Source organism: Geotrypetes seraphini, chromosome 2, assembly GCF_902459505.1.
Source record: "Geotrypetes seraphini chromosome 2, aGeoSer1.1, whole genome shotgun sequence".
In the NCBI taxonomy this organism is placed as follows: Eukaryota; Metazoa; Chordata; class Amphibia; order Gymnophiona; family Dermophiidae; genus Geotrypetes; species Geotrypetes seraphini.
In genome coordinates, this window is record NC_047085.1 from 491,523,627 (window position 1) to 491,536,294 (window position 12,668).

At 48.1% G+C, this 12,668-nt stretch overlaps 1 protein-coding gene across 1 annotated transcript in view; it reads right to left on the reverse strand.

The window, feature by feature from the left end:
* Nucleotides 1–8,754: 8,754 nt before the first annotated feature.
* LOC117354406 (tumor necrosis factor receptor superfamily member 16-like) overlaps nucleotides 8,755–12,668 on the reverse strand; it is a 173,090-nt gene continuing 169,176 nt past the window's right edge. Inside the window, exon 6 of the mRNA XM_033931891.1 lies at nucleotides 8,755–10,012. Coding sequence (XP_033787782.1) covers nucleotides 9,708–10,012 — 305 coding nt within the window. The 3' untranslated portion in view covers nucleotides 8,755–9,707. The remainder of the gene's footprint in view (nucleotides 10,013–12,668) is intronic.

Sequence of the window (12,668 nt, forward strand, 5' to 3'; positions counted from 1 at the left end):
GAAAGGGGTGACATTTAAAAATTATTTTAAAAATGACAAGATATTAGTGTCTACCCCATAGTTTTCAGGCTCACTGAGATGAATACTGACATTCCCGATGCTGTTTAAGTCCAAGTTCAGCCCCATAGAGAGGGACATTCCTGTGGGACACGTGGGGGGTGGGACATTTTGAGATAAATAAATACCCAGGCAACACTGGGTAATCAGCTAGTATTTTATAAAAGCCTCAGCAAACACTGAGTCCGCTATAAATTATGTCAGCCGAAGTTACACATATGTAATGAGGGCATAAAAGCACCAGCAACTTTATAATCGCTCAAATTATCTACATTTCCAGACTGAGAATATATCTACCTACAATGCACCACCTGCACATGACTATGACAAATTTCATAAAATGTGCGGGCACAGTAGTGTGGAAGAAAGATGCCTCCTCAGAAAAGCAGTCTGTCACATGGGTAGTTCATTTGCTAGCCAGAGAGGTGAGCAAACCTCTAATGTCCTGCCCATTTTCAATCCCCATGCCTCAAAAGACAACTTAGTCCAGGGTGATCTGTGATTTTCAGTACATGTGCATGCCAGCAGGTAAAAGGTTGATGGATTTGATATACCACCTTTCTGAGGTGCAATCAATGCGGTTTACATTTTCATGATATGCAAATAGTTTTTCTGACCCTAGAGCAGGGATCTCAAAGTCCCTCCTTGAGAGCCGCAATCCAGTCGGGTTTTCAGGATTTCCCCAATGAATATGCATTGAAGGCAGTGCATGCACATAGATCTCATGCATATTCAGTTCATAGACAACCCCGCGAAAGACAAAGGCACGCGCCGACAACTGAGCGCAAGACGGAGGTGCGCACCGAAGAAAATTACAGTTTTTAGGGGCTCCGACGGGGGGTTTTGTTGGGGAGCCCCCCCAGTTTACTTAATAGAGATGGCGCCGGCGTTGTGGGGGGTTGTAACCCTCCACATTTTACTGTAAACTTAACTTTTTCCCTAAAAACAGGGAAAAAGTGAAGTTTTCAGTAAAATGTGGGGGGTTACAACCCCCCACAACGTGGCACGATCTCTATTAAGTGGGGGCCACACACCCCCATCAGAGCCGTAAAAACAGTAATTTTCTGTGGCGCACACCTCCGCGCTGCGCTCAATTGTCTGCGTGCGCCTTTGTCCCGGCGCGCTTTTGACCTGACACCACATATTAATTGGGGAAATCCTGAAAACCTGACTGGATTGCAGCCCTCAAGGAGGGACTTTGAGATCCCTGCCCTAGAGGGCTCACAGTGTAAGCAATGAAGGGTTGGGTGACTTGCCTAGGGTCACAAGGAGCTGCAGGGAGACTTGAACCCCCCGTTCTTGGCCCACTGCATGATGAGGTAGACATAAGAACATAAGAATAGCCTTACTAGATCAGACCAATGGTCCAGCTAATCCAGAATCCCATTGTCACAGAGGCCAATCCAAGTCACAAGTACCTGGCAAAAAACCCCAAATAGTAGCAGCATTCTTCCATGCCACCGATTCAGGGCAAGCAGTAGCTTCTCCCGTGTCTGTCTCAAAGGCAGACTATTGCCTTTTCCTCCAGGAACTTATCCAAACCTGCTATCAAACAAGAATATATGGATACTTGGAAGGACTGCCCTAACCACGTTTCCTTTCCTTGTGTGTTATACCAAAATATTGGTTCAATGTAGATTACAGTAAAGATTTACCAGCAATTATCTGGGAAGTCACAGGCTGGAGTTAGAAAACACACAAAGAAAATGTAATTTATAAAAAATTGCATCTTTTCTAAAACTGCTGGTGGTATGTTATTTGCTGGTGACATGGATGTGGCCTTTTTACACATGATCAGGATTGGTCAGCATGCCATTTGTCAAACATTATATTGGACACAATTGCACTTTCCACTAAAAAGGGAGTTGTCAACCCCATCCTCGAAGACACCCAGTCAGGTTTTCAGGATACTTGCATGAATATGCATGAGGAAGATTTGCATACAGTGGAGGTAGTGCAAAGCAAATTTATCTTATTTCACTGGCGATTTCTGAAAGTTTTTTCTCGACATTGATCAAACCCTCAAAAATCCAAAATCATCATCAATTATTCACTTTTAAAGTACCAGTAATTCTTTCTTCAAGGGTCTTAGCAGTTTTTGCAAATTTATCTTATGCATATTGTCACAAGCCCGACTCCCGTTCCGGCCTTGTGCCAGTTAAGAGCCCCAGAAATTGCCCAGTGAAACTGGGTAGAGCTGACCAGGAACAGGACCAGAAAGCTCAGGCTGAGTTCAGGCAGGTTTTAGACCATAGCCCTGAGAAAACAGGTTTGGTCCCTTTAAAACCACCATCTTTGAAATTACTGACTAAACAGGTTGGAAGGCAGCCTCAGCTGCAGAAAGCCCTTCCCCCGCATAGGGCTGGGCATGGCACTGCAGCTCTCCAACATTTAAAGAGCTGGCTGTCTCAGAGAAAGCAGCAGCCCAGGAAAGCTCTCATGTGGAAAGAGCTTCCACCTCTTCATCAACAGAGCCCCTGAGTGGACGTTTTCACAAGCAAACTTGCTCGAAGACCTTCAGGCCCACACATGCGCCCCTCTTGCCCTGCCTACGGCATGTGTCTCCACAGTGTGTCCTCAGTTCAGATAGCAAGCAAAGAAGCCAACCACAGGGAGGTGGGTGGGTTGCGAGAATATCTGCCTGCTGTCCCTGGATAACACCTGCTACGGTAAATAACTGTGCTTTATCCCAGGACAAGCAGGCAGCATATTTTCTACCTGTGGATGACCTCCAAGCTAACAAGAATGGGATGGAGGGAAAGTTGGCAAATTAGGAGAACAGATGCTGCAAAACCAATTGGCCAAAGCAGCCATCATGCCTGGAGAAAGCATCCAGACAGTAATGCGAGGTGAACGTATGAACCGAGGAACAAGTGGCAGCTTTACTATTTCCTCGATGGGAGTCGAGCGGAGGAAAGCAACAGACGCTGCCATCGCTCTGACCTTGTGGCCCATGACTCGACCCAGAAGGGAGAGACCATCCTGAGCGTAACAGAAGGAGATACAAGTGGCCAACCAGTTAGAAATGGTCCGCTTAGAAACAGAGTGACCCAAACGATTGCTATCGAAAGAAATGAATAGCTGCAGAGCAGAACGGTGAGGAGCGATGCGCTTCAAGTAGAAGGCCAGCACACACTTACAATCAAGAGAATACAGAGCCACCTCACCAGGGTGAGAATGGGGCTTCGGAAAAAACACAGGAAGAACAATGGATTGGTTGATGTGAAAATCAGAAACAATCTTGGGCAAGAATTTAGGATGGTTACAGAGGACCACCTTATCATGATAGAAGACAGGGAAAGGGGGGGGGGTCCGCAACCAAGGCTTGAAGCTCACTGACCCGACGGGTAGAACTGAGAGCAATAAGGAACACAACCTTCCAAGTAAGATACTTCAAGTGAATCCACGCTAGCGGCTCGAACAGGGGTTTCATCAATGGTGCAAGGACCATGTTTAGATCCCAAACCACCGGAGGAGGTTTAAGGGGCGACTGAACATGGAAAAGTCCTTTCATGAAGCGGGAAACCATAGGACGAACAGAGATAGGCTTCCTGTCAATCGGCTGATAAAAAGCAGCAATGGCACTAAGGTGGGCTCGAACCGAAGAGGACTGGAGTCCAGCGCCAGATATGTGTAACATAATTCAGCACAGCAGACAGTCTCCAGCCGCCGAGTAGCACACAAGGAAGAAAAGCGGGTCCACTTCTGATGGTAACATTGGCGAGTGGACTCCTTCCAAGATGCTTCCAGGACAGGCTGGGAGAGCTGGAACGAGGGAATTAAGTCTCGAGGAACCAAGCTGTTAAGTGCAGAGACTGGAGGTTGGGATGAAGCAGAGAACTCTGACTCTGCGTAAGCAGAGAAGAAAAAACAGGTAGAGGAAGAGGCACCCTGGAACTGAGTTGTAACAGAAGGGAGAACCAAGGTTGCCGGGGCCACTGAGGAGCTATCAGAATCATGGTGGCACGTGAAGACTTGAGGGTGATGAGAGTCTTCAGAATCAGAGGGAATGGAGGAAACGCATACAGGAACTCGTTCGTCCAATCCAGAAGGAAGGCAACCAACTCGATCCTGAGAGGGGTGTAAACCCTGGAGAAGCGGGGCAACTTGTGATTGAGGGGGAACACGAACCAATCGACGTCCAGAGTCCCCCAATGAGCAAACACCTGACGCAGGGTCACGGCGTGGAGGGACCACTCGTGAGGCTGCAGAAGACAGCTCAACTTGTCTGCCAGACAGTTTCGCTGGCCCTGAATGTAGACAGCTCGAATGATTATGAGTGTGGCGGATGGCCCAATCCCAGAGCCGCATTGCCTCCTGGCAGAGGGACCTAGACCCTGTGCCCCCTTGTTTGCTGATATAATACATGGCGACCTGGTTGTCCATGCAGACCAGCACCACTCGGTTGCGAAGCAGGTGACAAAAGGCCTTCAGAGCGAGGAAAATCGCTCGACGCTCCAGAAGATTGATGCGACACAGGCGGTCGGCACTGGACCAAAGACCCTGGTGTGCAGACCGGCCAGATGAGCCCCCAAGCATAGGTCGACGAGTCCGTCGTGAGGACCTTCTGCAGAGGAGGAGCATGGAACAGAAAACCTCTGGAAAGATTGGAAGAGCATCCACCAACGGAGAGACTTCCTCAACAAAGGAGTCACGACAATGCGTCGAGAGAGAGAGAGAGGATCCCGAACCTGGTTCCACTGGGACGCCAGAGTCCATTGAGGAATACGGAGGTGAAGTCTGGCAAAAGGAGTCACGTGAACCATCATGAGGAGGACCATCATGAGCCGAGCCGAGCCGGCACCGAGTGCAGATGGGTCACCATGCGGCACAAACAGATAAGGGCCTCCAGACGAGGCCGGGGCAAGAAGGAGCAGAGACACACCGTGTCCAGGACTGCTCTGATGAACTTGAGAGACTGGGATGGGTAGAGATGGGACTTGGGAGTCTCGAAGTCGAGACTCTGAAGGAGCAAGATTATCTGTTCCGTCGCTCATAGGACTTTGTTGTGAGAGGACGCCTTGATTAACCAGTCGTCGAGGTATGCAGGCCATGGAAGCGCAGGGCTGCAGCTACCACAACCAGACATTTTGTGAAGACCCTCGGAGAGGCCGCCAGGCCGAAGGGAAGAACACGATACTGGAGATGGAGATCCCCCACCCGGAATCTCAAATACCGGCAAGAGGCCGGGTGTATTTGGAATGTGCGTGTATGCCTCCTTGAAGTCCAGTGAGCACAGCCAGTCCCCCTTGTCCAAGAGGGGATACAACGTGGGAAGGGTGTGCATTCTGAACCGTTCCTGCACCAGAAACTTGTTCAGAGCACGAAGGCCCAGGATCGGACACAGATCCCCCGTCTTCTTGGGTACCAGAAAGTACCGGGAGTAAAATCCGGAGTTCCACTGTTCCTTGGGAACCTTCTCAACCGTCCAAAGGCGAAGAAGGGCCTGAGCTTCCTGCAGAAGGAGAGGAAGCTGAGATTGAGCAGAAGGAAACTCTCTTGGAGGCAGGTCTGGGGGTACGCAACTGAAGGGGAGGGAGTACCCTTCCTTGATGATAGGCAGCACCCAACTGTCGGTGGTAAGATTTTCCCACTGGGCATAGAAATGATGGAGACGACCCCCGATGGGGAAGGGGGAATGCTCCATGAGGAAGGGAGCCCGAAGGCTCGGACTGGAATTGTTGAAAAGACGACCCGGTCTTCGCCAGGGCCCGACGGCTGAGTCTTAGGTTGATGCTGCTGTTGCTGCGGAGGCCGTTTCGAAAGAGGCCTAGAGAAAGCAGGAGTGGATTTCTGTGGATACCTCTGGAGAGGAATTTTATATTGGCGAGCCGGAGGGGCCTTAGGTTTAAGTTTCACCAGAGACGCAAAGGACTGCTCGTAGTCCGAGAGGCGCTTCGTGGCTGCCTCGATGGACTCAAAGAACTGATGACCTACACATGGGAGATTGGCCAGACGATCCTGTAGATTCGGATCCATATCCGCAAGCCGGAGCCAAGTGAGGCGACGCATAGCGATCGCAAAGGCTGTGACTCTCGAGGACAATTCAAAGGCGTTGTAAGAGACCTGAAACATATACAGGCGGAGCTGGGAGAGAGTCTCCATGAGGAGACGAAACTCCTGACGCCAAGGCTCTGGCATGACCTCCTGGAACGAGCGGAGGGCATCAATACAGAACTGAAGGTAGGACGTGAAGAAGAAACTGTAGTTAAGGACACGGTTCGCCATCATCGAGTTCTGATGAAGACGGCGACCAAATTTGTCCATTTTATGGCCCTCCTTGCCAGGGGGGGACAGCAGCACAGACCTTTGAGGGATTAGACTTCAAGGAAGACTCAACCACCAAGGTTTGGTGGGAAAACTGAGCACCCTCAAACTCTTTAACCGGGGTAGTCCGGTAACGGTACTCCAACTTGGAGGGGATAGCAGTGACAGCATATGGTGTCTCTAGGTTCCAGAGAAACGTCTGCCGGAGAACCTGATGCAATGGTAGGCGAAGTGCCTCACGAGGCATATTGTCAACTCCCAGTTCCGCCTGGTATTCCTGGGTAAAGTGGGAGTCGGACTGAAGATCCAAGTTCAGAGCTCTGCCCATGTCAGAGATGAAATAAGGAAAAGGAGGAGGTCCGAGAAGATGATTCATCCTCCGGAGGAGACTCTGACCGAGATCGGGGCGCAACCAAGAAAGAGGGAGAAACCTCCCTGGAATAGTAAGCTGGAGCCTCAGAGTCCCGTGAATGGGAGACTGAAGAGGTTCAACTAAGGCGTGCAGAGGGCGTTGAAGAATGGCACCGTGCCAGGCACTCAGCACACCAACGATGGGGGGTCAGTGATGGAGATAACCCGGTTACACTGAGTACAGTTTTTAAAACCGGAACGAGGCCAGGACATAAGAAAAAGTACAGCCGCAGCCCCGCGAGGCCAGGCGGCCAGAGGACCGGGAACCCGGTCGACAATATACAAACTGAAAAAATGAAAATAATAAAGATGCGAGCACCGCAACTTAAATGAAAATAATAAAGAAAGCCACGGTGCAAGAGGGACAATGAAATTGCGCGCAGCAAGGGAGCAGTGCTTCTGGCTCCATGGAAAACATTGAACTGAGGAGACGCATGCTCTAGGCAGGGCAGGAGGGGCTCGCGGGTCAATTGCAAGCCTGAAGGTCTTCGAGCAAGTCTGCTTCTGATAATGTCCGCTAGGGGCTCCGCTGATGACGTCACCCACATGTAGAGAATATGCTGCTTGCTTGTCCTGGAGCAATGGAAGCAAGCTAATTGGATTGTGAGCTTGTTTTTGGAAAGTTTTCTTTTTCTGGACTTTTTGGGTTTTGGCTTTTTGGTTGCTGGGACAATAATTTAACTGCTGTTATGTTTTGAAGGAAGTCATTGCTGAAAAGTGAATTTTCTGTGTATGCTAGAAGAAGGAAGTGTGCTAGTAAGTTATTCTGCTGGTTTGGAAGGTTTTTTTTTTAAAGCCAAAATAGCTGCTGCAAGCTGAGGCTTGGCTGCAGTGAAGCAACACTAGCCGTGTCCTTCTTAGAGTTGGAAAACCCTGAAGGCTGGGGCAGGATCTGCCTAACATGTATGAGGTGGGCTTTGAGGGCTAATTTTACTCTGTCCTGACAAGGAGCCGCTTTGGCAAATCCACCAACCTTCTGCTCCTGAACTCTGAGGAGAAGGGAAGATCCATAACATTGCAGTGTGATGAGTTTTTTTTCTGTTTGCATTGAAGACTACTGGAGACTGAATTGAGTTTTGTTGTATTGCTGCCACAATGAAGTAAGACTTACCTGGGACATAAGATGAACACTTTTGAGTATTAATCAGACCAGGCTGATGAGTACAGCATTATTGTGCTGCCAGTTATTGTTACTGTTATTTTTGCACTTTTGATTTTCTTATATTCTGTTTGGCCCTGACTGGATGATGAATAAATTTTGAGTTCATTCTTTTGATACTTACCTGTGTGGGGCCATTCTGTTCATTAGCCACAAGGTAAGCTCTCCACCACAGGGACTTCTTTCCGTTGAGGAAGCACACTGGGGCTATTTTGTGGTTGTGTGCCGGTCCCTGCTATGCCCTAAGGGACGGCCACGCTACAATATTCATGATGCATATGCTTAAAACCTGACTGGCTGGGTGTGTTCAGAGGCCTGCGTTGAGAACCCTTGCCCTAAAACTAAGTGGCACGGGTCACACACCAGTGGTTCCAGCCAAAGAACTGTGCCCTGAATTGCAAAAAACAGATGTCATAGCTAGCGGTGTCATTCAGGGGCCCTGGAGGTAGCGCACTTAGGCCTTAAAGGGGAGAAAAACATAGACCACAGTTTTTCCAATGACCTGGGCCAACTGTTGGTGGGGAGGCTGAGAACTGAAGCTGGAGAGTGAGGCAGGAAAGGCATAGAAATGCTATTTGAGCCGTGAATTTCAGGCACTAGTATGAGATGCAGCGATAGCAAAGCTAGCATTTTACTTAAGAGGTTCTGTTTTTAATTACTAAGTCACTAACTTAAAAAGAGAACAAGGACAAGGTTGTAAATATTGACAGACTTTACAAGGGACATGGAGACAGCTGTATCTGTGCCATTTTGTTGCTCCTCTAAGAGTCAGTTTCACACACAGCCTTCGGCTCACACAGAACGGCTGCATGTCGGAGCATCATTTTCTTCTGTTCATTCATGCACACGTGACTAAATGCAACATATTATAGACTTGTATATTTCACCATATAAGTATCTATACACACGTGTACAGTATATAATATATTTATATCTGTGTACATACATGATGACACTTGTATGATCAAGAAGACTAACAGCTATGAAGCATGAAAACATAAAATCACATGTGGGTATGAAGTATCACACCTTCTTAATGCCCAATTTCATTAGGGGGTGGTGGTTCCAACTTCTGCTCAACACTCGTTTGGGTTACAGGCCAACAAAATGGAATCATCAATCAAGCTGCTGGATCTGCTGTGGACATTTTAGCACCAGGAGGCTTCAGGGCGTAGTAGATTTCTACAAAAAAACAAAAACAAAACACAACCCAACAAAAACCCAAACCAACAACTGGGGCCGCTTCACTACAGCAACCCATCTTTGTTGTTGTTGTTAAAACTCTCATTCCAGAAACTTCTCCCCCAGCCCACTTCTCTAAACTTCCCTGTCCCTCCCTACCCTCCTCCCCGATCCACTTTAATTTCTCTAACACGAGCAGAAGAATTAGTCTGATTGTCTAAATGTAGGTCCAAGATCAGAATGACAATCGGGGTGTGCAGGAGTGGGAAGGATATGGAAGCAAGCACCGATTGAGGCCCCTCCTCCCTGAGTAATGCCAGCATCGCTCCTGGGGAGGAGATGAGCCACCATGACCAGATCACATGGTAACACAGCACCTCTCCTCAAGGCCATCTTTTGACTACAAAACGCAATGACCTTTTTATTTCCCAAGACACTTGTTCTTATCCCTTTGGCATCTGGAATCAGAATTTTCATAGTTATCAAGAGAGACATAAGAGCTACGCGCAGGAGCTCAGAACCTGCAAGCTCCAAAGGACTAACTACACACTTTTGTTCTTGTTTTCTTGAAATTTGTTTAAAAATCCTAGTGAAGTCTTTCCTACGGAAACCGCCAGCCTTCCACCAACTGTTACACCACTGAGCTGGCCTCGGCTGTGCTCTTCAAGTTCTCCACCACATCTGCCCTGCCCATATTCACCAGGGCTGCACAAAGGACATCCAGAGTGCCACCATCTTTGGACGACCAGTCTGAGAGGAGAGTGTGGACAGGGTCTTCTCCATGGCCAAACACATCGATGCTCTCTTCCTTGTAGCCCAGGAGGCTGGCCAGGCGCTGCCAGTCCTTTCCACGGCCCGAGTCCCTGAGCAGTTGCTCCACCTCATCGTGCTTGTGGGGTGGGAGACCAATGTAGAAGTTTGGTTCGGTCTTGTTCACTGTGGGGAGAAAAGCGAGAGTGAAGTAGTATGAAGACACTAGTTCACATTCTATTACACTGTGAAAAATAGGAGAGCTCTTAGGATTGATCTAAAGAGGGCGTAATCAGTGGCATGGCATAGCAAGGGAGGTTGGCGCCCGGCATTCCCGTGCTTGACTCCCACTGTTCCCCACTGTTTGGGTGCTCCTCCCCCACTCTTCCCCATTCCTTGGAGGCCCAGACCAACTCTTTCCTGCCACGTGAGCACCCCTCCCCCCTCTTGAAATGTTCCCAGCAAATGCAGCATATTTCACCTGCTGCTAACACTGGCGTTGGCTCCCTTATGATATCACGTTCAGGTCCTGCTGCCAAGAAGTGACATCATAATGGAGCTGACGCCGCACAAGCAGTAGAAGATACTGCTTAAACCAGGTATGCTGGGGGGGGGGGGCAAAGGAGGAGAGGCACCAGTACCTCCTGAAAAGATGGTGCCCAGGACAGATACCCCACTTACTATTCTTATAAATTTTTTTCACTCAGAATAGTTAAGTTCTGGAACGCGTTGCCAGAGGATGTGGTAAGTGCGGATAGTGTAGCTGGTTTTAAGAATGGTATAGACAAGTTCCTGGAGGAAAGTCCATAGTCTGTTGTTGAGAAAGATATGGGGGAAGCCACTGCATGCCTTGGATCAGTAGCATGGAATGTTGCTACTCCTTGGGTTTTGGCCAAGTACTAGGGACCTGGATTGGCCACTGTGAGAATGGGCTTCTTGGCTTGATGGACCATTGGTCTGACCCAATAAGGCTATTCTTATGTTCTTACTGGGTGTAACATTTTTAGTGAAGAAGTCATTTAAATGTAGATGGGGAAATTGGGAGATGGGCATGTAGAAGGGAGGACCCCTCCTTAATTTCTGCCCTGGATCCCAGCATGTCTAAAACCAGCCCTGCTGAAAAATCTTGCACTGTAAGAATAACTATGGCAAATTCTAACTTGTAAACTGTATATTATGTACATTGGTATTAGACCCCTAATATGTATCGAGTTAGGATTTTAAAAAAAACTTGTATCATAAAGCTTATACTGTAATTATGGCAAATCGTAACCTGTTAACTGTATATTATATATATGTTTAACTTGAAACCTGTTCTGAGCTCTTTGGGGAGAACAGGATGGAAAATGAATTAAATAAATAATAATGGAGAGCCATGGTATGCAACTCCCTCTTATGCTGATGATAACAATTTTGAGAAGCTTGAAGAGTGTTTTGAACGCTGCTTCTGTGCTGTTGCAGTTTTGAGGCTTTTTCTCCACCTTATTATTCTTGAAATACTGTTTAGAGAATGACATGGTGGCTGTTACCCGCGGCTAGCCGCCGGTAACCCGCTGAAACGATGGGGGGGGGGGGGGGGGGTGTGCTCACTGCAGGTACAGGGACAAGGCCATCCACCGCCCCATGAAGCGGTGAATGGCCTAGTCTCTGCAGTTAAGGAAGGGAATGCGTGTGGACCCACCCTTCTTCCTACCTACCGGCCACATCTATCTTCCTCCCCCTTACCTTCATGGTGCGTTTTACTTTACAGGGTAATTTGTTCAAGCCACTGGAGCCTGCCTGAAGTCACATGCATTTGTGGGTGGAAGCAGTTCGTCAGAGGGGAAGCTTCCGCCTGCAGACACACACGACTTCAGGCAGGCTCCAGTGGCTGGAACAAATTACCCTGTAAAGTAAAACGCGCCATGAAGGTAAGAGGGAGGGAGATGCTTGGACCGCGCGAGGGGTGCTAAAGGGCGGAGGAAAAGAACAGACGCTGAAGGGGGGTGGCGAGAGAGTGGGGAGAAGACGCTGGAAGGGAAGAAGACAGATGCCAGACTAGGGGGGGGGGAGCAGAGGGAAGATGGTGGGTGCCAGACCAATTGGGGGTGGGGTGGAAAGATAGATGGAAGGGAGAAGCACAGTAACAGAGCAAATGGAAGAAACAGAGAGGCCTTAAGGCAGACAGTGGATTGAAGGAATTGAATGAGGAGTAGATGAGGAAAGCAGAAACCAGACAACAAAAAGGTAGAAAAAAAATTTCTATTTCTTTCTTTTTTTTTTTTTTTTTGCTTATAGGATAAAGTAGTATAGTAGTTGTGTTGATAAAAATTTATATGCACTATCATTAATCACCTAAAAATATTTTATAAGTCTCAAAATATGTTCAATTCATGAATATGACTTATACAAAGTGAACATTCAGACCCACAACTTTATCCCAGTGAACAAAGATCACGGAGTAGCTGTGCAGAGAGACCATCATAATGTTCACAGTCTCACCCACCAGAACCAGTACAGAGCACCAAATCTGTGTAGAAAAAAGCTGTAATGACTTATCTTGGTTTATGGTGGGAAACAATCAACAGCTGCTCCGGGCACCTCCTTAAAGTTACAACAACATGCAAACACGGTGAATCTGTTTGCATGTTGTTGTAACTTTAAGGAGGTGCCCGGAGCAGCTGTTGATTGTTTCCCACCATAAACCAAGATAAGTCATTACAGCTTTTTTCTACACAGATTTGGTGCTCTGTACTGGTTCTGGTGGGTGAGACTGTGAACATTATGATGGTCTCTCTGCACAGCTACTCCGTGATCTTTGTTCACTGGGATAAAGTTGTGGGTCTGAATGTTCACTTTGTAT